The sequence below is a fragment of the Nylanderia fulva genome, unplaced genomic scaffold, assembly GCF_048542155.1.
Source record: "Nylanderia fulva isolate GAGA-0341 unplaced genomic scaffold, ASM4854215v1 Scaffold21, whole genome shotgun sequence".
NCBI classification, from domain to species: Eukaryota; Metazoa; Arthropoda; class Insecta; order Hymenoptera; family Formicidae; genus Nylanderia; species Nylanderia fulva.
In genome coordinates, this window is record NW_028190275.1 from 1,974,217 (window position 1) to 1,993,107 (window position 18,891).

General features: G+C 32.1%; 4 protein-coding genes and 1 long non-coding RNA gene across 10 annotated transcripts; 3 read left to right on the top strand and 2 right to left on the bottom strand.

Annotated features, from left to right (window-relative positions):
* The first annotated feature begins 99 nt into the window (after nucleotides 1–99).
* On the top strand, nucleotides 100–5,466 carry LOC114945819 (ethanolaminephosphotransferase 1). Of its 6 annotated transcripts, none has more exons than XM_029322128.2 (9): nucleotides 100–167; nucleotides 649–953; nucleotides 1,137–1,205; nucleotides 1,370–1,562; nucleotides 1,811–2,073; nucleotides 2,214–2,371; nucleotides 2,853–3,033; nucleotides 3,119–3,295; nucleotides 3,558–5,466. In XM_029322128.2, exons 2-9 carry the CDS (start codon nucleotides 882–884, stop codon nucleotides 3,618–3,620), a joined length of 1,176 nt encoding a protein of 391 aa, XP_029177961.2. In that variant the 5' UTR covers nucleotides 100–167; nucleotides 649–881; the 3' UTR covers nucleotides 3,621–5,466. The 6 variants fall into 6 exon arrangements, with proteins under 6 accessions (XP_029177961.2, XP_029177959.2, XP_085338767.1 ...); XM_029322126.2 differs by having other exon boundaries at nucleotides 129–167; nucleotides 613–953; XM_085482641.1 differs by lacking the exon at nucleotides 100–167 and adding an exon at nucleotides 174–258 and having other exon boundaries at nucleotides 613–953.
* On the bottom strand, nucleotides 4,657–5,628 carry LOC114945821 (coiled-coil-helix-coiled-coil-helix domain-containing protein 7). The gene is made up of 4 exons (XM_029322131.2): nucleotides 5,552–5,628; nucleotides 5,361–5,466; nucleotides 5,015–5,113; nucleotides 4,657–4,931 (listed from the first exon to the last, which is right to left on the bottom strand). Exons 2-4 carry the CDS (start codon nucleotides 5,457–5,459, stop codon nucleotides 4,830–4,832), a joined length of 300 nt encoding a protein of 99 aa, XP_029177964.2. The 5' UTR covers nucleotides 5,460–5,466; nucleotides 5,552–5,628; the 3' UTR covers nucleotides 4,657–4,829.
* Rrp40 (exosome complex component Rrp40) lies at nucleotides 5,541–7,820 on the top strand. The gene is made up of 2 exons (XM_029322130.2): nucleotides 5,541–5,951; nucleotides 6,328–7,820. The coding sequence occupies exons 1-2, from the start codon at nucleotides 5,749–5,751 to the stop codon at nucleotides 6,845–6,847; spliced, it is 723 nt and encodes a 240-aa protein (XP_029177963.2). The 5' UTR covers nucleotides 5,541–5,748; the 3' UTR covers nucleotides 6,848–7,820.
* LOC114945818 (contactin-1) lies at nucleotides 7,110–18,670 on the bottom strand. Its single transcript, XM_029322124.2, has 6 exons — nucleotides 18,560–18,670; nucleotides 17,215–17,508; nucleotides 16,728–16,918; nucleotides 16,303–16,432; nucleotides 15,791–15,931; nucleotides 7,110–14,741 (listed from the first exon to the last, which is right to left on the bottom strand). The coding sequence occupies exons 1-6, from the start codon at nucleotides 18,603–18,605 to the stop codon at nucleotides 14,578–14,580; spliced, it is 966 nt and encodes a 321-aa protein (XP_029177957.1). The 5' UTR covers nucleotides 18,606–18,670; the 3' UTR covers nucleotides 7,110–14,577.
* LOC146723301 (uncharacterized) lies at nucleotides 16,104–17,663 on the top strand. Its single transcript, XR_014924651.1, has 2 exons — nucleotides 16,104–17,051; nucleotides 17,174–17,663. It is a non-coding gene; the product is annotated as an uncharacterized LOC146723301 (long non-coding RNA).
* Nucleotides 18,671–18,891: the final 221 nt, after the last annotated feature.

Sequence of the window (18,891 nt, forward strand, 5' to 3'; positions counted from 1 at the left end):
TAGCAACTCTAATATTTTCATTATTATATTCCACTAAGAAAATTGTATTAATATTATAAAATGTATCGTATTACATCATTCATCACGATAAAAAAAAGGACACGTGTACATACAATTTTTTATCTCGCCATCTCTATTCAAACATTTTTCTAGCTTTGCTTACACACGTATGTGCAAATAAAACATATGTACATCTATGCAGAAAGATAATGCAATTGTGCTGCCGTCTGTCACGACGATTCAGCAAAATTAACGGAGGCACGTCTCGATCGTTGAAACACCGAAACAGAAACGCGAACGCGTGGGCGATTCGAGGGTGGGGAATCAGCCGGTGCTTCCTTCTCTATTCTCTCTATACTCTATATACGCGAAACCGCGTCGCGTTCGCGCATGCATTGTGGTGAATGCGGTCTGTGGCCTGTGCCTGTGGTCGACGAGCCGGGGGATCGTCCGATATGCGTATTACATACGCAATACGCGACTAATTTATTATAATATTACTCATCCATCGGTTCGCCCCGCGCGAATGAGGTGATTCGCGTCGACGAAGGCGCAATTGTCAATTCTTTCTCCGCGAAAATCGAATCGGAATCTCTCTTTCTCTCCGTCTAGGTGTTTACGAAAAAACAGGTAGACATTCTCTTCCAGCACCCTTGGCACGATGAATCCACGTAGTAATAGACGATTTTGCGGACGATACAAATAGAAGAGAGCAACAGGAATACTTGCACCTCTGAAGTTTCGGATAACGCGTGATCGAGCGTTTCTCGTTGTTCAGGACGATACTTTTGCGTAAATGTGCGGCGGTTTACGATTGCAGACGTCGACGGATTGGATACGTTAGGTGGTTAGATTTTTGAGAGTTTTTGATACATTCCAGAATGTATCGTAAACTCAAGTTCGAGGTGGAATACCTCACCGAGGAACACCTCACGGGGTTCGAGAGCTATAAAGTGAGCGTTTTATTTAAGAGTAATAACTTTCAGTGTTATATTATACATACATCGTCATTTATAAATATTTTGTGCAATTAAATTTCATATAATACCTAACATTACTTTTATTCGATTAATTGATTTGATAATAACGTAATGCTCAATTACTCTCTATACTTACGTCAAATATTTTAATTTCAGTATAGCTCCTTGGATACGAGTCCTCTAAGTGTATATGTTATGCATCCCTTTTGGAACAAAGTAGTACAGGTATGATTTCTACATTTTAGTAGCAGAATAATTGTTAATACAATAATAAAGATTATATACTTTCATCTATAGACATGAAATATATATTTAGTAGAGTTATATATAATATAGAACAGTATTTTATAATTATTACAAATACTAATTGTGTGTGTCTTATTTTATAGTATTGTCCAAAGTGGGTTGCCCCAAATGTACTAACCTTTTCGGGATTTCTTTTTACTGTGTTGAATTTTATGTTATTTGCGTATTATGACTACTATTTCTACGCATCCAGTGATGACAAGCCGGAATACCCTCCAATATCACGATGGGTCTATGCTGTAGCTGCTTTTAACATTTTTATGGCATATACGCTTGGTATGTGTATTCTGCATTGATATATAATTTATATATTAACATATTGTATTAATTCTATTATAATCAATATATAGAATTTAAATGGATCAGAAATTATATGTACATAACATTTTTTTACCTTTTATACTTAAAAAAAATACACTTGAATATAAAATTGAATAAAATGTACAAATTGATACAAGATTAGAGTTTTATTGTGACTTAAATCTTTTAATTTAAAATGCTCATTTATAATTATTACATTGCAGATGGGATAGATGGAAAGCAGGCAAGGCGTACACAAACGTCTGGTCCTTTAGGAGAATTATTCGATCATGGTTTAGACAGTTGGACCGCTATGTTGATCACTGTGTGTATGTACTCAGTTTTCGGCAGAACGGATCACAGTGTCTCGCCATTACGAATGTACTTTATATTATGGAATGTATTTATTAATTTCTATCTGAGTCACTGGGAGAAATATAACACAGGTGTTCTATTTCTCCCTTGGGGATATGATGCTTCCATGCTAGTAAGTTTATTTAAACCATATCATACATGTGTGTGTCTTTACAACTTGGATTTTATAAAATTATAATAATACATACAAAATTATAAAAAAGAATTTATGTAATTACACAATTATTACACAATTTTTTGTCAATTTTATAGGCAACTGTCATAGTATTTACTCTTACCAGCATAGGTGGACACGAAGCCTGGAAATTCGAATTACCAGGTGGTGTGTCAGCAGGAATGATGTTCGAAATGCTGTTTTATGTTAGTGCACTTGTGTCTAATTTGCCAGTTGTTCTTTGGAACATATACAAGTGAGTATGCTTTTTATTTATTATTGAAAAATTATCAAATCTATATCAAAATATTTATCAGATAAAGATAGAATTACATAATTTTTTAGGCAATTTGTATCAAATTATTATATTGATAAAATCTGTATATAAATATTATTAATAATTATAAGTTCTTTAATTCTTTTTATTCTTTTTATGTAATTATAAATAATCTTTATATTTTTATAACCCACAATTAGCTTTCATATTCTTCACCCAGATCAAAGTTCTTTCAATGTTTTTTTTTTTTAATATTTATGTAGTAACTTTACCACAGAATGTATATAGACAGAACATATATATATTAAATCTACAACAACACATCAATCTGATAAATATGTTTTTATAATATTCTAGAATATATAGTTATCTTGTTATTATATTTATATAAAAATGATGCAACATACATTACTCTTGCTTATATATTTCTCATACTATTGTTGTGACACATCTTTTGTAGATCATATAGAGATAAGACCGGCAAAATGCGGACGTTTCCAGAGGCCATAAGGCCCTTGGTGCCGTTAATTTTGCTCTTTGGAATTTCTACAATCTGGATAATACACTCTCCAAGTAACATTCTAGAAAAGGATCCAAGAATAATATATTTTGCCATCGGCACAATCTTTTCCAATATATGCGTAAGATTCTTTATTTAAATCAGTGTGGTAAAAAAAAAAACCTGAATTCATCAATATTGTTAATTAATATTGTTTGCTGTTGCAGTGTCGATTAATTGTATCACAGATGAGTAATACTAGATGTGAAATATTACCATGGATATTGTTGCCAGTCGCAGTAGCCGCTATTTTTTCGTTTATGTTGCCTAGCATAGACCTAGGATTTATGTATTTGGTATCTATAGTGGCTCTGTTAGCACACGTTCATTATGGTGCTTGTGTGGTAAGTATAATAAAATTTAACTATGCTCTCGTAATTTTAATTTTATAAGATACTCGTATATATATTTCTAATTATATAATCAATATAGCTTTATGTGTATACATTATATATACACATACAAAGTAATTTATTTAATTTTAATTTTATAAGATACTCGTATATATATTTCTAATTATATAATCAATATAGCTTTATGTGTATGTATATACATTATATATACACATACAAAGTAATTTATTTGACATTGATTTTGTAATTACAGGTGCGTCAAATGTGCCGTCACTTTCGTATTCAAACGTTTTCCATAAAAGATCATTCCGAATGACTACTTGCCGACGATATATGTTGAAAACGAAGAAATTACGAGGTAAAAAAAAGTCGTTAAAATCGGCACAAAGAAGCAAACAGGGAGAAGAGATCTGACACACACATAAACATACAAATTGTTATTAGATTTAATCGTGAGAAGATTAATTATCATGACAAGACACTTATTGGGAGAACAAGAAATTCTAGAATCACGTCCTTCACACGAAATACGATTATGTAAATGTGCTATTCGCAGAGATTGCAATAGTGTTATTTAATTTCACATATCATAATCGTGAATCATCTACAGAATCGTCTGTTGACTTTTACGCCAGAAACAAATTCTCCGTTCTACAAGAATTCCTTATATATTATCTTACTGTGATATACATTTAGTTATCCGCGCATCATTTTTTTATGTTTGAAAGAATGGTTTATCCAAACATTCTCCATATATGCAGCTTAAAGCACCGGGCTTACATATGTAACATGTATGTGTGTACAAATACTTTTTCTTTGAATGCTGCTGACTTCATCGAGCAGCAACCTGTAAAAATACGCACCTTCGTTTTTGACACGTATCGTCCCTCGGATGTTCATCTTACTAACAATGTAATATCTAAATTTTTTCCTTTTCTTTTCTCTAATTTTCCTATTTCTTTCTAAAATTGTATAAATTATCATCAGCAATTCATATACGTTTCAATAATAGAACAATGCATGTTGTGTAGTAATACAAGTCATTTAGTACAAGTTAATAAGTATGATAATGGGTCGAGTGTATTATTGTTTATATTTGAGTGTAAATTTATGTTAAGATATGTATGATTTGTAATTATTACATTATTATCGTACTAGTTCTATACGAAATTACTTTGCAAAATTCAATATAATCAAATATCAATGACAAGAAATTATTTTATTTTATATACTTTAAAACGAAAATGTTTGATTACAATGTCAGATACATTGAAATAATGTTTAAAAACATGTAAAATTAACTATGTTAAGACATATATCACAAAAAATTTAAGACTTGGTTGACAAATCAATTGTTTTTATGTCTTTAATATGCTTACTAAAGCTTACATTGGCTTACATTTTGTTGAAAACTATATATATAATATATTACAGTGAAATATTGCAAGACGTATTGAAAAAATACCTAAGATTTCACGAAATAAAAGATATTTTTACAAAGTAAAATGGTTATATACATTTATCACTATCTAGAGTTTAGAAAATCAGCCTTTATCTTTGCACGCTCTTCAAAGGGTGGCATATATGGTCTGATACCTTGTAATTTGCGTTCAGACTGCACTTTAGCCTGGATAGAAAAAATATTTTCAACCATTTGATGGAGAGAAAGAGACATACATATATATTGTTACATTGGAAGAGAACTCTTACCCAAAATTCTTTACAATTTTTATAATTAACAAAGTATACTTCGCACGCTTTACGGTTTTCCTGATTAGTATCCAAACATTTTAGGGATAAAAGGTGTTCCTAAAAAAATGTAAAATCACAGCTATACAAGTTTCTTTTTTCATTGCATTTTCTATGCTTTTTTTCTTAATTTTCTACAAAACAAAGAAACAACTTAAAAATGTAAAATCACAGCTATACAAGTTTCTTTTTTCATTGCATTTTCTATGCTCTTTTTCTTAATTTTCTACAGAACAAAGAAACAACTTAAAAATTATTTAACTTACTTTCACATAATATGTTTAACAATTATGAAACATTTAAATACCTTGTAACAAGGATTGTATATTGCTTGGTTACGTTGCAATGCATGTTTTTTGACAGAATCTACTTGTTCCGTGACGTCCAAACTTTTCTGTTTACTCATTTTGCCTCTGATGAGAAGATCATTACATATATATAATTTTTTATACAATATATTCGATATTTAAAGAGAAAAAGAGGAAGAGGGAAAATTACAAGAAAATGCAGAAAGTGTACAGAAAGTGCAGAAAGTGCAGCTCTTCCGATCATCTGATTGAAAATAGATTTTAGACGCACGTGGTGTTCAGTGAAATTTTGAAAGAAAATCCATGCATTTTATCATTTGAATAATAATAATAATAATAATAGAAAGAGGGAGAGGAATTAAAAGCCTTTTACCAAAATTGCTCGAAATGGAAATTAGCGCGGGTGATATGGTGATGCCGGGTGATAGTTTGAAGGATATGTCAATCAAAAAGGAAGGCAAGAATGAGAGAGAGAACGTGATCCTGGGACCCGGATTGCGCCGCGAAGGCAATACCGTTTACGTCTGCAAAGCGGGTATCCTGAAGAAACGCGAACCGGCCGTCTTCTACGTGGACAGCTATCAGAAAAGGTATAGAAACATTGTCATTCTACGTTTTGTATTTATTTAATTATCTTATATTTATCTTATATTTATTCAATTATATTTATTAATTTATTTAATCATTATTTTAATTATTATTCTAGACAACGATATAAATATATCCAAAATCAGAACACAAGACATCTTTAAGACATCTTATGATATGATATAAAAGAAAGACTTCTTAATATAGGTATATCCAAAATCAAAACACAAAACATCTTATGACATGATATTTAAAAGACATGTTAAAGATATTTTATGATCAGATTTCGTTTTAATTTTGATGCTGTCTGGAACAAGAGATCCTAATCGCATAGTATACAAAATAATTAGCTTTCATTAATCTACTCTTCATTCACAGGTATGTTCCTAGTCGAGGAGAAAATGTGGTTGGTATAGTAACACAAAAGAGTGGCGACATTTACAAGGTGGATGTGGGTGCCAGCGAACAGGCGACTCTCTCTTATTTGGCCTTCGAGGGCGCGACGAAGAAGAACCGGCCTGATCTGCAGGTCGGCGACGTGTTGTACGCCAAGATGCTGGTTGCCAGCAAGGATATGGAGCCTGAATTGGTATGTGTGGATTCTCAGGGCAAGGAGAACGAGCTCGGTGTGCTTAGCTCGGACGGCATGATGTTCACTTGCTCGCTGAATCTTGTGAGGAAATTGCTCAATCCGGAGTGCCCATTGTTCAGGATGCTTGGTCGAAATCAGGTGTATGAAATTGCTGCAGGGATGAACGGCAGGATATGGATCAAGGCACGATCAGTCAAGGAGACCATAGCTGTGGCGAATGCCATTCTGGCCGCAGAGTACACGTTACCTGGTGAAATGCAAAAACTTTGTGCTAGAATCGAGAAAACGTTGCTTCTGGTAGCGTAATTTCAACTCGAGGGAAATGGACTTTTAAATATTAAAAAATAAAATGTGATTATCTATAAAAGTGAAATGATATGACTGGACTCAAAAAGATTTTGGTATTTTTTTTTTATAAAATCAATAAGAAATGTAAAAAATAATAAGATAAAATAGAATTTATACGCATTAGAGCAAGCTTTTAGATGCAAGTTTTATATTAAAATGTATGAACTTATTTTGTAGTCGATTTTATTTAATTAAACGCAGAGAATAATAAGACCACTCGTATTATCAATGTCGATTACATTTATTGTATCAATATCTGTAATGAATTTTGTAAATAAATTTGGAAGTTCCTTACAATCGATATTTTATATAAGACTATTGTAGCGTGACAACCACTGTGACAACCATCCTGTGATAGTGTATTAAAACTATAGGTACAGTTATCGCTAAAAAATATCATTGTACGGATGCACATCGACGGAAATGGCGAATTCGTGTAAGATGTTAGCGCAAAACGATATAATCGACAATCGCAGTTTGACAGTTAAGAGTAGGAATAAAAGAAGAACTTCACAGGAAATTTAACATTTATAAATTCGCTCTAACAAAAAAAAACGACGATTTTCGATGACATTCGAACATTATGCTAATAATCGGAAACTGTATCGATATATAAAGTGCAGAGCGCGCTTATAATAATTTTTATTATATTTTTTTTTCACTGATATGTGCCTAAATATAATAATGCTCTCTTCGATTTGTTCGAGAGATTATATATGCATAGTCTAGACAGTGATTTGCACTTAAACACAACCTTTACTTTCTCTATAAAATGATATTGCAAGAGCAAAGTGTCTAATCCGAATATGTTCTTTCGCTTAATCAAAATTTCACAGAAGATGTCTTTGTACTTGGTGGAATGTATTCATTGCCATCGCTTTCTAATTAAACATATACGTGAGAAAATCAGCGACAAAATAATTCTGAACAATTTTTAGAAATCACTTTTACTGTTTAAGTTAAAAGGAGTAGTAGTGTTTATACACAAAATAATTTTTTTTGTTCTTTAAATAAATAAATATATATATCGTAAATTAAGAGTTTAACTAGGCTCTGTAATATATAAATATAAATTTAACATATATAAGATAGGCAATAAGAGCCAAATCGCGGATGACAGTGCGTTATTCTAAACGAAACTAAAATTTTTTCGTTAGAATTAAATACCTGTGCACAAGGCACCAAATTTTTACTTGGACACGGCCAAGATATAAAATTGGAATAATCTCTACAAGAGATTTTTAATTCCATGTATCCCCTATTCCCCCTAAAGAAATAAAGTGCGAGAGAAAAATATAGATCCGAAAGTCCCGATTCTGCGACTTTCGGATCTATATTTTTCTCTCGCACTTTATTTCTTTAGAATCGGTACAGTTATCGCTAAAAAATGGTCTTCTTTAGAATCGGTACAGTTATCGCTAAAAAATGGTCTTCTTTAGAATCTTCGCAGAATCGGGACTTTCGGATCTATATTTTTCTCTCGCACTTTATTTCTTTAGGGGGAATAGGGGATACATGGAATTAAAAATCTCTTGTAGAGATTATTCCAATTTTATATCTTGGCCGTGTCCAAGTAAAAATTTGGTGCCTTGTGCACAGGTATTTAATTCTAACGAAAAAATTTTAGTTTCGTTTAGAATAACGCACTGTCATCCGCGATTTGGCTCTTATTGCCTATCTTATATATGTTAAATTTATATATATATCGTATTTTATAAAAGGCGTTTACATTATATGTATCCAATGATTTTCTAATTCTTGTCATTGCACAGCAAATACGTCAGCGCCAATAAATAACAACTTATCGTTAAACACATATCACCATTAACTTGTTACATGACAAGTTAATTGATAGTTAAATAATATAACACAGAAAAAGAAAAAAATAATAATAATATGGTGCCTATATCGAGTATATATAACGCAATAACGCATATTTATGCCAACAAAGAAGTTCTAAAAAAATCTAAAAAATAACAGTATTGATAACAACAAAAAATACACTATTAAAGCTAAACTATTCTTTTTGGTCGCATTTATGGCCCCTACTCTCCGTCTCGCACACAGCGCTGTTTTAACATAAAATACTATCTAAATGCTATTTTAAGGAATTTATATTGTGATTATATATATGGTCAGGATTTCCTATGTACCACAGAAAAAAAATCTAAAATCTCACAAAAAATATTAATTTAAAAAATTTCTTCAGAAAAACATACATAGAAAGATAAAATTATTAAATGTTCGAAACTATATCTTTAAAACTTGAAATAGTCACAAAATTACAATTCTATATTTTTTGCAAATTAAATAAATTATTAAGATTGTGTATAATAATAATTATGACTGTTAGAATTATATGAATGTAATTTTTTCGTTTTCTACATCTGTGTGTTTAATATTGAAATCCTGACCCTGGGTATGATAGTATTACATATACTAATTACATCACAAATCACTGAATATCAAATCAAATTACAAGAGTTTTGCGATGTTATATGCCGTAATACATCTTTCTTTTTTTTTCTTCGCCGCTACACTCGATATTTAACGAGACTTTAATTAATTATCGCGCCAGCGATATCAAATGTAACAAATGTAATCTTCACAAAGAAAAGGCAAATAAGTTTGCGAGTTACACGAAACGAAAAACATTCATAATATCAGAGACATTAATACCTATACTATGAAACTATCGGGTACATTCTGTATATTATGGAAGAAGCCTTAGCGTTTCTTTTTCTTTCTCGTAGAAACCACACACATGTTCATCACACATCGGGATGTAATTAGGCAGGCAAATATGTATGTTTGGGGACGATACATGGTGGCATTACTAGCAACCATAAACACACTATTCTATGGCATTGTGCTTAATATATATATATATATATATATATATATATATATATATATATATTATGTGTGTATATATATATATATGCGTTTCGTCAAGGAGTGCGCTAATTATCGAGGTATATCGAGGGAATAATTATGTAAGTTATATCTAACGATAGTGATAACGATTGTAAGTTTTGTGCACGCACATCTATCGCGGTGATACTGATATATAAAAGCGATGTAACATTAGTTATATATACGCAGGCGAACAATCGGAAAGGAAAGACGAGAAGAATTCTTCCCAGATGAAGATGAAAATTGCTTATGATTCGATCAACTTACAATAGTCGAGAAACAAGAGAGAAATTTAAGGTAAGGCATCGACAAAATATATTGAACAGTGAGAATAGAAAACGATTTTTGAAAAATAAAAATTTCGAAACAATATTTTTTTCATTTTAAGATCATAGTTTCCACAAAATTATTTAAGAAGGAAAAACAAGAATCTGTTTTTAAAATCTTGCAAGAACTACTCTTAATACTAAAAATGTCCAAATCTTTAGAATTTAGTCTCAATTTCATCTACATTTTCTGGTCTTTCAAATCCAAAAGTAAATATATATTTCAGAGATAAAAATTCTTCTAAGAATATATTTATATCATATTCAAATGATAATTAAATATATTTGTTGAAGAATTTAATGACTAGTAAAATAAATATTATAACGACGTGTATAGAATCTTAAAATAATGAACTAAAAATAAATAGATATATAAAACATTTAAATTTGAGATTAGTAAATTTCATCATTAAAAATATTTCTCTCAATGTCTTACCTTAAAAAACTATCAAAATATTTGCATCTACAAATTACTACAACAGCCTGTAGATTATTATTGTTTATGATATGAATGTAAAATATCTGCCATTATTACTGTAGGTACACGTTTACACTCGTAATTATATATAATCGCGTCAAAGTCTAAATTTTATCGTTCAAATATTTTCTTCTATATCGTTCGATTTCTACTTGACGCACTTTTTTTCTCGCGTTTTACCACCTACATTTATTTAATAAGCGCGATTTTCTTTTACAACCCCTTAAATCGTACAAAGGAATAGAAAATATATATATATATATATTTCCTATATATAAATATATATATATAAAGCGTTGATTGGTATATGTCAATTCTTCTCATTCGCCTTTAAAATGCTATTATTATATCTCCTCACTTATAATGATAAGACTACCGCGCAATCGCGTTTTGTCTCGTGCTGCTAAAAATAATTTTCATTATACGAGCGGTTTGTGTTTCGTGTAGATATGCTGTTTCTCCTCCACACAGTACAATGGCAGAAATTCCATGACGTACAATGTTCTTTTAAGTTTGTTATCTCGTAAAATCCTTATATCAGTTTAGTAGTATAATTATAAGAATAATTTTTGTGTGTTGAATTATACTATATTGCACAAAAGACCATTTCGTCTTTAAAAAGCAAAACAGCTTTTTTTAATAGTTTTGCTATAGGCATTCGGTATATTTATCTATGTTATTACCTTTGATGAAAAGTAAGGAAAATTACGCATGTAAAATTTCTACGAAATTTACCCGAAAGTCTGAAGAGTCGCATTTTAATGCTCTTTTAAGAGGAGACGACACTTTGCATGTGTCAAATTAAATTGATAAAAATTATTAAATTATAAAAAATTATAATGCTTTATATATAAAAGATGATTCGTATTCATTAATCATAATTATATCATACATTTTGTGTGTCACATTCTAAATCTATATATATTAACGTGTTAAAAAAAGTTACAGTATAATAAATTTTGATTTGATTCGTTACATATATTATTCTTACATTAAGCAGTTCAAGTCTTATGACTCTTTTAGGCAAAAGTAATACGACTCTTCTCTCTGACAGAAGTAAAAAAAAAGGAATGCGCTATATAAACAATTTTTCGTGAGCGAGATTTGTCAATTAGCAAAGCGAGACGTGGTATCGCGGCATAGAATCATCGTCTACCTTGATATATAGATAAATATTATCATCAGATTTCAGCATAATCGTAATGTATATAAAAAATTGTCTTTCCTTACGCCTAAAGTTGCATGATGCTTCGGTTATATAAATATATAATGTATGTATATATTATATATAAGTATTTTCACATATCATTATTATTATGTACTTATTATTATTATTATTGTATTATTTTTCTTAATGTATATTTAGTTCTATATACCATTCACAACGCAGAGTGCATAGTACGAAGCTGAATATCGATCCGCTTGCTCTTATCGCAATTCTTTTACATATATAAGTACATATATATATATATATATATATGCATATATATTTAAGAATGTGTTGGAGAAACGGATCCAAAGCTTCAATGTAACAACGCACAACCAATTTTTATACAACCTGCGTGCATCAAAGTACTTTGTCATCTCATCTCATAGTCGAAATTTATATATGTGAGTGTCACTGTGCTTTTAGCGAATTCAATATTATGTAATATTGACAAAAATATGACATACTTCGCCAATGTTAAGAGAAGAAAACATTTTTAAATTATTTAATAATTTCATAAATATCTCACGTATAAATAATATATTGCTTTCTATTTTTTTCGACCTATGCAATTGAAACAATAAAGATATAGAGTATAATAAAAGAATAAAACTATAATATATTCACATCGAATTGTTAATCGATTCTGCTACTATATCAAATATTTTTTGTTTCGCAAAAATTAAATACAACAAATTAAACATTAAAGTACGCGTATGCACGAAATATAGTGCCTTAAATAGTGTTGTATAGAATGTCCAATCGCTCACAATTGCAAAGATTCATTCGGTTCTAATACAACGGTAGCGTTATTCAAAATATGTAATGTGCTCTATCTTCATCTTATTTAAATGTTAGAGAATTAGAGGTGCGCTAGTGATTATTGAAATCTTATTGTACGCGATGCAAAGAAGCTATTACACCTCGCGCATCTCGTAGGCTGCTGTGTATGCCGTGTATGATTCGTTTCTATTCATTTCATTTCTTTCGACAATGAAAAGTCTATAACAGACTTTCCTAGTATGCAATCGATTTTTTCTTCTTAACTAGAAATTTACACCGATCTCATCATCATCAAAAAATGCTGCTTTTAAAGTGAAACATTGTGTATTACCTTCTTGATTTATTGTATCTATTGAGATTTATGTTTCGTACAGTTATCTGCTCTTTTTTTCTTATTTGTCCGGTTTAGTCGCTGTTTAGGAAAATATGATTTTTACGGATCAAAACGTGTGAATCACACGTTTTGTCGTAGATGCAGTTGTAATTATTAAAGTGGGGTGCAGAGGCAAGTTTGTGCCAAAGGTGTGCCAAAGCAATAATATTATTTGCATTCTCCACGAATAATTGCATGCGAGATTAACTGTGAAAAATATCGATAAATCTAGTATATAAACAATACTTCAATTATACTATATTGCTACGATGTTAAAATGGATATTCTCTTATATCCTTCCATATCTCGAGATTTTTCCACAAAGAGCATACAACGAGCACATATTTACAAATACGAAAAAAAATGTGGGATATCTATATATATATTTATAATAAATAAAACAAAAAAAAGAGATTTTCCACGGAGATTCCTAGAAAGGAACTTTCAACAACTTGTGCACACCTTAAAACGGCAGTAAGTTCGTCATATCATACATATATCATATTATACGATTCGATCGCTTAAACGATAAATGAGCATCTTTAAAAAAATCTTAAAGATCGCATATGTGTGCTATTCACACATTGCGTTAGTTTTTTGAAAAAGTAAAAACAAGTGCAAAATATATATTTCTTTCTTTCTTTGACAATATTACGATTTGTGATTCTTCGAGTTCTTTTAAATTATACACCCTTATTAAAGGGTTACAGTCTTACTACGATTCTTTTGGCTCATAGGAGTTCCACTTCTCTTAAGCTCGATCACTGAGCAATCATTGTCTCGTCGAGAAACTATGCGAGAAAAAGATAGAGAGACAGAGAACGTCCTATAGTAAACATCTCCAAAAAATCTATTATCTTCTCTCGCAAAGAAATCTGATGTGGAGTCTTACTCTGGTTTTTGAACACTTCATTGTTGCGCGTCGTAGGATCAGAGATCGAACAAAAATAAAATTTCTTTTTTCTATTTCTTTCCTTTTGACACAAAAAATTTTTACAAATCTAAAATTATAACATTTTGCATAAAAGATATCCGGGCTTTGAAAATCGAGTTTTAATCGGTCTAAGTTATATTTCTTTCGATTATTATACATATAAAAAAATTATTTAAGTTTCATCTCCTTTATAAAGCAGAACGTATATAACAGGCTAACTTATCTACTCCTTTATCTTCCAAGAATAACGACAATTTTCTGCGAATATCTTAGAAGAAAATCGCATATCAGAAATTCTTTTACGAAAAGCATTTTAGAATAAAAACTGACTTTTTTGTTCGATCCCCGATTATAACGAAAAGGTCGAGAAAACTAGCGGGTCGCTCGAAGCTTTTGATAAGCTCAAAGTGACTTTCGAAATTCCGCTCGAAGCGTATTCTCCTTTTGCCGTTAAATCGCTAAATATAGTCTTGCATTTTAGTGCTAATCGACTTCGTCGATCATTATTACTTCTTTCTCTTTTTTCTTTTTATTTTTTTTTATTTTTTTTAAACAAACTCGAGACCTTTTCGATAAATTCGGTTGCTTACGTTTGAAACGACGACGTGGAAAACTGCGTCCAATTTACTTACTTTAGAACGGAGCGAGTCTAAGCTAAACAAAAAACAACGCTAAAGCCGTCTAGGTTGCACAACGCTGTTGTTGTTGAGGCGGGTGGTCGTCTGATTGTTGAAGTTCTCGTCCTGCGGTACGTGCTCGGTGCGCTCGTCGAAAAATCCCGGATTCAGAATGATGTTGGGCACGAGTTCAATCACCTCCTGCTCCTCCAGCTGCGCTGCAATTTCGGAACGGAGATTAATTTTCATTGGCCTGGGCCACGGACCTCATTAGCTTCTACCCTCTCCCTTCACCGATTTTTCTTTGTCAGGTATCAGGAAAAACATATCTCGCAAATTATCGTATATATGTACTTGTCACATCATTTCCAATTATCACGACAATCGACAATTTTTGATTAATGCGATACTCTGATGCCAATCGTTTGCCTGACAAATAAACGTGCTACCCTTGACCTACCTACCTCGATATTGCCGAAGATCAGTCTTATCGGTTACTCAACTAAATTATAAAATAGCTCTCTATGACTATTGTAATATTTTCATTGCACTAGATTATTATTCAGCAGGCATTATTAGTACCTCATTAACATTATACGGTACAAGTAACATCTAATCGAAATAGGAGCGAGAGAAAATATTTATATATTCGTAAAAGAGTTAGTAACCAGACAAGTAAATCTGCGGCGAGAAAAATTCAATCGAAAAGTTCAAGATTTCATTCCAATGAGTGCTATTATATCGTATAAGAGATACAGAAAATGTTAAATGAGTTAATACTTGAGTGCTCATTTTCAGCGTTCGGTGCGGCGGTTCAAAAAGTATTAATATATAATTGATGAGAAGATTCGTTTAAATGCTTGTCATACTTGTCAGATGCTAAACCTAATGAATAGTGCTTAAAAATATATAGAAACGAGATTATTATATAAAAGTACTAGATAATTTAGAAGAACATGGCTGTGTGTGTCGCGTAATAGAGAAAAAGCTAAAGATCAGAGCCATAGAGTCAGCTAGCCTAAGATTACTAATATCTTTGTTAAGTGAATAGTGATGAGTAAATAGTTCTTCAGCTAACTTGCGCGAAGGCTTCTATGAAAGGTAGAACAATCTCCTCTGAGAGAATCGTGCTTCTCAGAGGAATGAGCCATGAACGTTACGATCATCACCAGCGGAAGAAAGTAAGTAGTAGTAGTAGCAGCAGTAAAGAGACAGAGTAGAAGCGGAGAAGCTCTTACGTTATGGTTACCAGATAGGAAATGCTTACAGGGTGTCTTGCACTCGCGATACAGTAGGTAACAAGTACCTAAACCAAGAATCATAAGTGTGCCCATCACAATACCTACAGCTGCCACCCAGACGCGCGTATCGAAATTCTCTACGCCGGCTAAAAGATGTCTGGCGAGTTCTGAAAATTAGTCGCATAATATAAAGATGTGTTAATTTTTAGTTTAGATGCTGTACAAGAAAAGAGTTTAAATAGAAAAAAAAGAGAAAATATATCTCTTATAATTTTTAAGAGACATATTATATATATATATATATATACAATATATGTATACATAGAATATCCCAAAACTATCGTCACTCTTTAAAATTAATATTTATCAAACAATATATACTTCTTTTTTAACTTCTCTATTTTTATGAGAATTAGAGTGGCACCGTGAATGACGATATATATCAAATTTGAAATTTTACTTTATCCCAGTAAATAGATGTTTATAACACAATATAACCGTGCGGTATAATTATAATAGAGTAATTGCAATAAAATACCCAATTCTTCTACGCTGTAATGTGTATGACCTTCGACCTCCACAATCTCTCCTCTTCCTAACTGATTGGTTGCCCACACTCGAAATGAGTACGTAGTGTTTGGCACCAAATGGTACACGTCTATTTGTCTCTTTAAAATAATAATAAGAAAGAATCGTTAGTTTTAGTCTAATTAATTTACAGGAGATGGAATAACTCTGTAATGCTGTCACAAATTTTCATTCTTACATAACGTTATATACATATACCTTCTTCTAATTTCTTAATATAAATATAAAATATAAACAAACATAAAATTTGTCTATAGTATGAGTTGTAAAAATTATAATTAAAAAAAATAAACCGTCATGTTCGACTTATCTCGGCGTTACGTTTTCCATCCCTGTTTTTCTATTCTACTATTTCAAATAGTTTGCAATATTTACAGAATTTGGAGGAATGTGTGTTGGAATAATAGGTTTCCACTCTTCCGGCTCCTCGCCTGCAGCTGGTTTCAAACGATATTCGGCAGTGAAATCTATGATAGGATAACCGCCAGTTCCAGCCACTTCCCAGAGAATGTTAGCCAATATTGTGGATGGTTTAACCCATACATTGTGCAAGGCTGGAGGAGGTGCTAAACATAGAAGAAAGCTATCATTATAAAATCTAGAGAAAATACTTACTTTAAAAGTAAAATATTATTCGACAATCTTCAAATTTTTGTACTATATCTAAAATTTAAAATTCAAAATATATTTCCACACCACGTATGTATTTTTTCGCTAAATTTATAATCTTCATCTACTCTTAAATTTTCCAGAATAAATTTAAACCTCGAATAAAAGCCTCTTTAAAAATTAAAATTTTAACATGTTTCTATATGTTGTAGGTGATTGATTAACAATATTGCAAACGATTTTGCAAACGCACTTCTGATTTCCACGTTGATTCTGGCTTTCACAGCATCATGGTCACCGTCCAGGCGAGTGCACGAATAATTGCCGGCGTCATGCACACTAACATTCAATAGCAACAGCATGCCATTTCGCTCGACCTTCAGTCGCTCGATCTGCCCATCCTCTCGTCCCTCTCTTACCCACATTACTTTTGCATTCAAGTCTTCGGAAAGGACATTCTCGTCGGCGCAAGCCAGCTGCAGGTCTCTACCCACGTCCACGGCGACGTGCCGCATCGGTACGTCCACGGCCACTGCCTCCTGCCATCCTACAAATTCATAAATTTCATTGCAAGATTGTTCACTTTTATTGTACGATTCTATCAAGACATATCGAGAAAATTAATTTGCGATCTTGAACTGTATATCAACTAACAGAAATTTAAATTTGTTGCTTGTTCAGAATATAATTTATAAGTAAATATAGATGACTAAAGCGATAAACAAATTTATTAAACCTCCTTAAGAATGATTACTCTGTTAAGCACACAAGCGAGCAAGTAAAATATAATACAAAAATTCCAAGATATAATGCAAAAAAAACATAAGATATGTTTAAAGTTATAGACTTTGAAAAACCTGATTTAAAAACTGTATTTTCTAATTATACTTAATGTTTTAAATATATGTTTGTAGAATTATGCTCTAAAGTTAATTTAAGCAAAATTCAAGCACAATTGAGGTAAAATCATAGTGCATTGAGTTGAATACTAACTCAAGTGAGAAATACTGACAATGAGAGTACAAATGGAATGTCTCGTAACAAAAATTCTAGTTAAAATTTAATCAAACTATAATTGAATAAAATAACTAAGAAAATATTAATTTATGTTAGTCGTATATCGTCTGTGCTCTCTGTTGCTTCCTTTTTCTGAATATACATTTATCTCTACATTTATCTGGTTGTAAAAAAGCGCACAAACATGTAATATGAAATGAAACGATATGTAGACGCTCCGAGATGTCGCGTGATTTTAATTGATTCTCGAGCGCGTTTCAAAAAGCGATGAAACGATAATAATAACGAGTCGCGTCGAGGACGCGACAGGTGACTCCTGCACTCCGTCAATGCTTATGCGACGATGACGCAAGTGGCATTAGCAACTGACGGAAGCGATGAAATCGAATGGGAGCAACAGCGAGAGATGGTCTCTTTACATAACTCGACCCTGAATCGTAACGATCGTTGACACTACGTATAGCCGGACATGGATCGCATGATCGCGACATTTAATTCCTCAATCCCGGATGCATATATCTCTATCTCCATCTCCACCTCTCTCTTTCTCTCTCGCAGTTGTAATTCGACAAAGTACTTACTTGCCAGGAAGAGTATCAGCAACGGCAGCAATTTGCGTTCATCCATTCTGCCATAATAAGGAGCGAACGGGCGCGCGTGAATTCCCTGGTGAAGCGTGTATTTTTCTATCGCTGTAAGACTCCTCTCGACCGCATTTCTCGCCGCATCGATCGCTCGCCTGGTTCTCTCCTGCTTTTTCTTCGCGGCCGGAGATGCGTGTCACTTATTGTTAGCGTCGGTCGCCACCGCTGTCAAACTCATCGCGGGCCGTCCGTCGTTCGTTCCACCGTGTCTGTCACTCTAATAATGTCACCAATACAAACATACACGCATACACATATTACACATTCGC

Excerpts from the sequence above, each read along its gene's own strand:
- LOC114945819 (XM_029322128.2), top strand. The coding sequence starts at position 882 with ATGTATCGTAAACTCAAGTTCGAGGTGGAATACCTCACCGAGGAACAC. Across the intron at positions 2,074-2,213 it reads GATATGATGCTTCCATGCTA|GCAACTGTCATAGTATTTAC; the intron begins GTAAGTTTATTT and ends TCAATTTTATAG. Across the intron at positions 2,372-2,852 it reads GTTCTTTGGAACATATACAA|ATCATATAGAGATAAGACCG; the intron begins GTGAGTATGCTT and ends CATCTTTTGTAG.
- LOC114945821 (XM_029322131.2), bottom strand. The coding sequence starts at position 5,459 with ATGAGTAAACAGAAAAGTTTGGACGTCACGGAACAAGTAGATTCTGTC. Across the intron at positions 5,114-5,360 it reads TATACAATCCTTGTTACAAG|GAACACCTTTTATCCCTAAA; the intron begins GTATTTAAATGT and ends ACATTTTTTTAG. Across the intron at positions 4,932-5,014 it reads AAAATTGTAAAGAATTTTGG|GCTAAAGTGCAGTCTGAACG; the intron begins GTAAGAGTTCTC and ends TTTTCTATCCAG.
- Rrp40 (XM_029322130.2), top strand. The coding sequence starts at position 5,749 with ATGGAAATTAGCGCGGGTGATATGGTGATGCCGGGTGATAGTTTGAAG. Across the intron at positions 5,952-6,327 it reads GTGGACAGCTATCAGAAAAG|GTATGTTCCTAGTCGAGGAG; the intron begins GTATAGAAACAT and ends CTTCATTCACAG.
- LOC114945818 (XM_029322124.2), bottom strand. The coding sequence starts at position 18,605 with ATGGATGAACGCAAATTGCTGCCGTTGCTGATACTCTTCCTGGCAA. Across the intron at positions 16,919-17,214 it reads AATCAACGTGGAAATCAGAA|CACCTCCTCCAGCCTTGCAC; the intron begins GTGCGTTTGCAA and ends TTCTATGTTTAG. Across the intron at positions 14,742-15,790 it reads TCGCGAGTGCAAGACACCCT|CGCAGCTGGAGGAGCAGGAG; the intron begins GTAAGCATTTCC and ends CCGAAATTGCAG.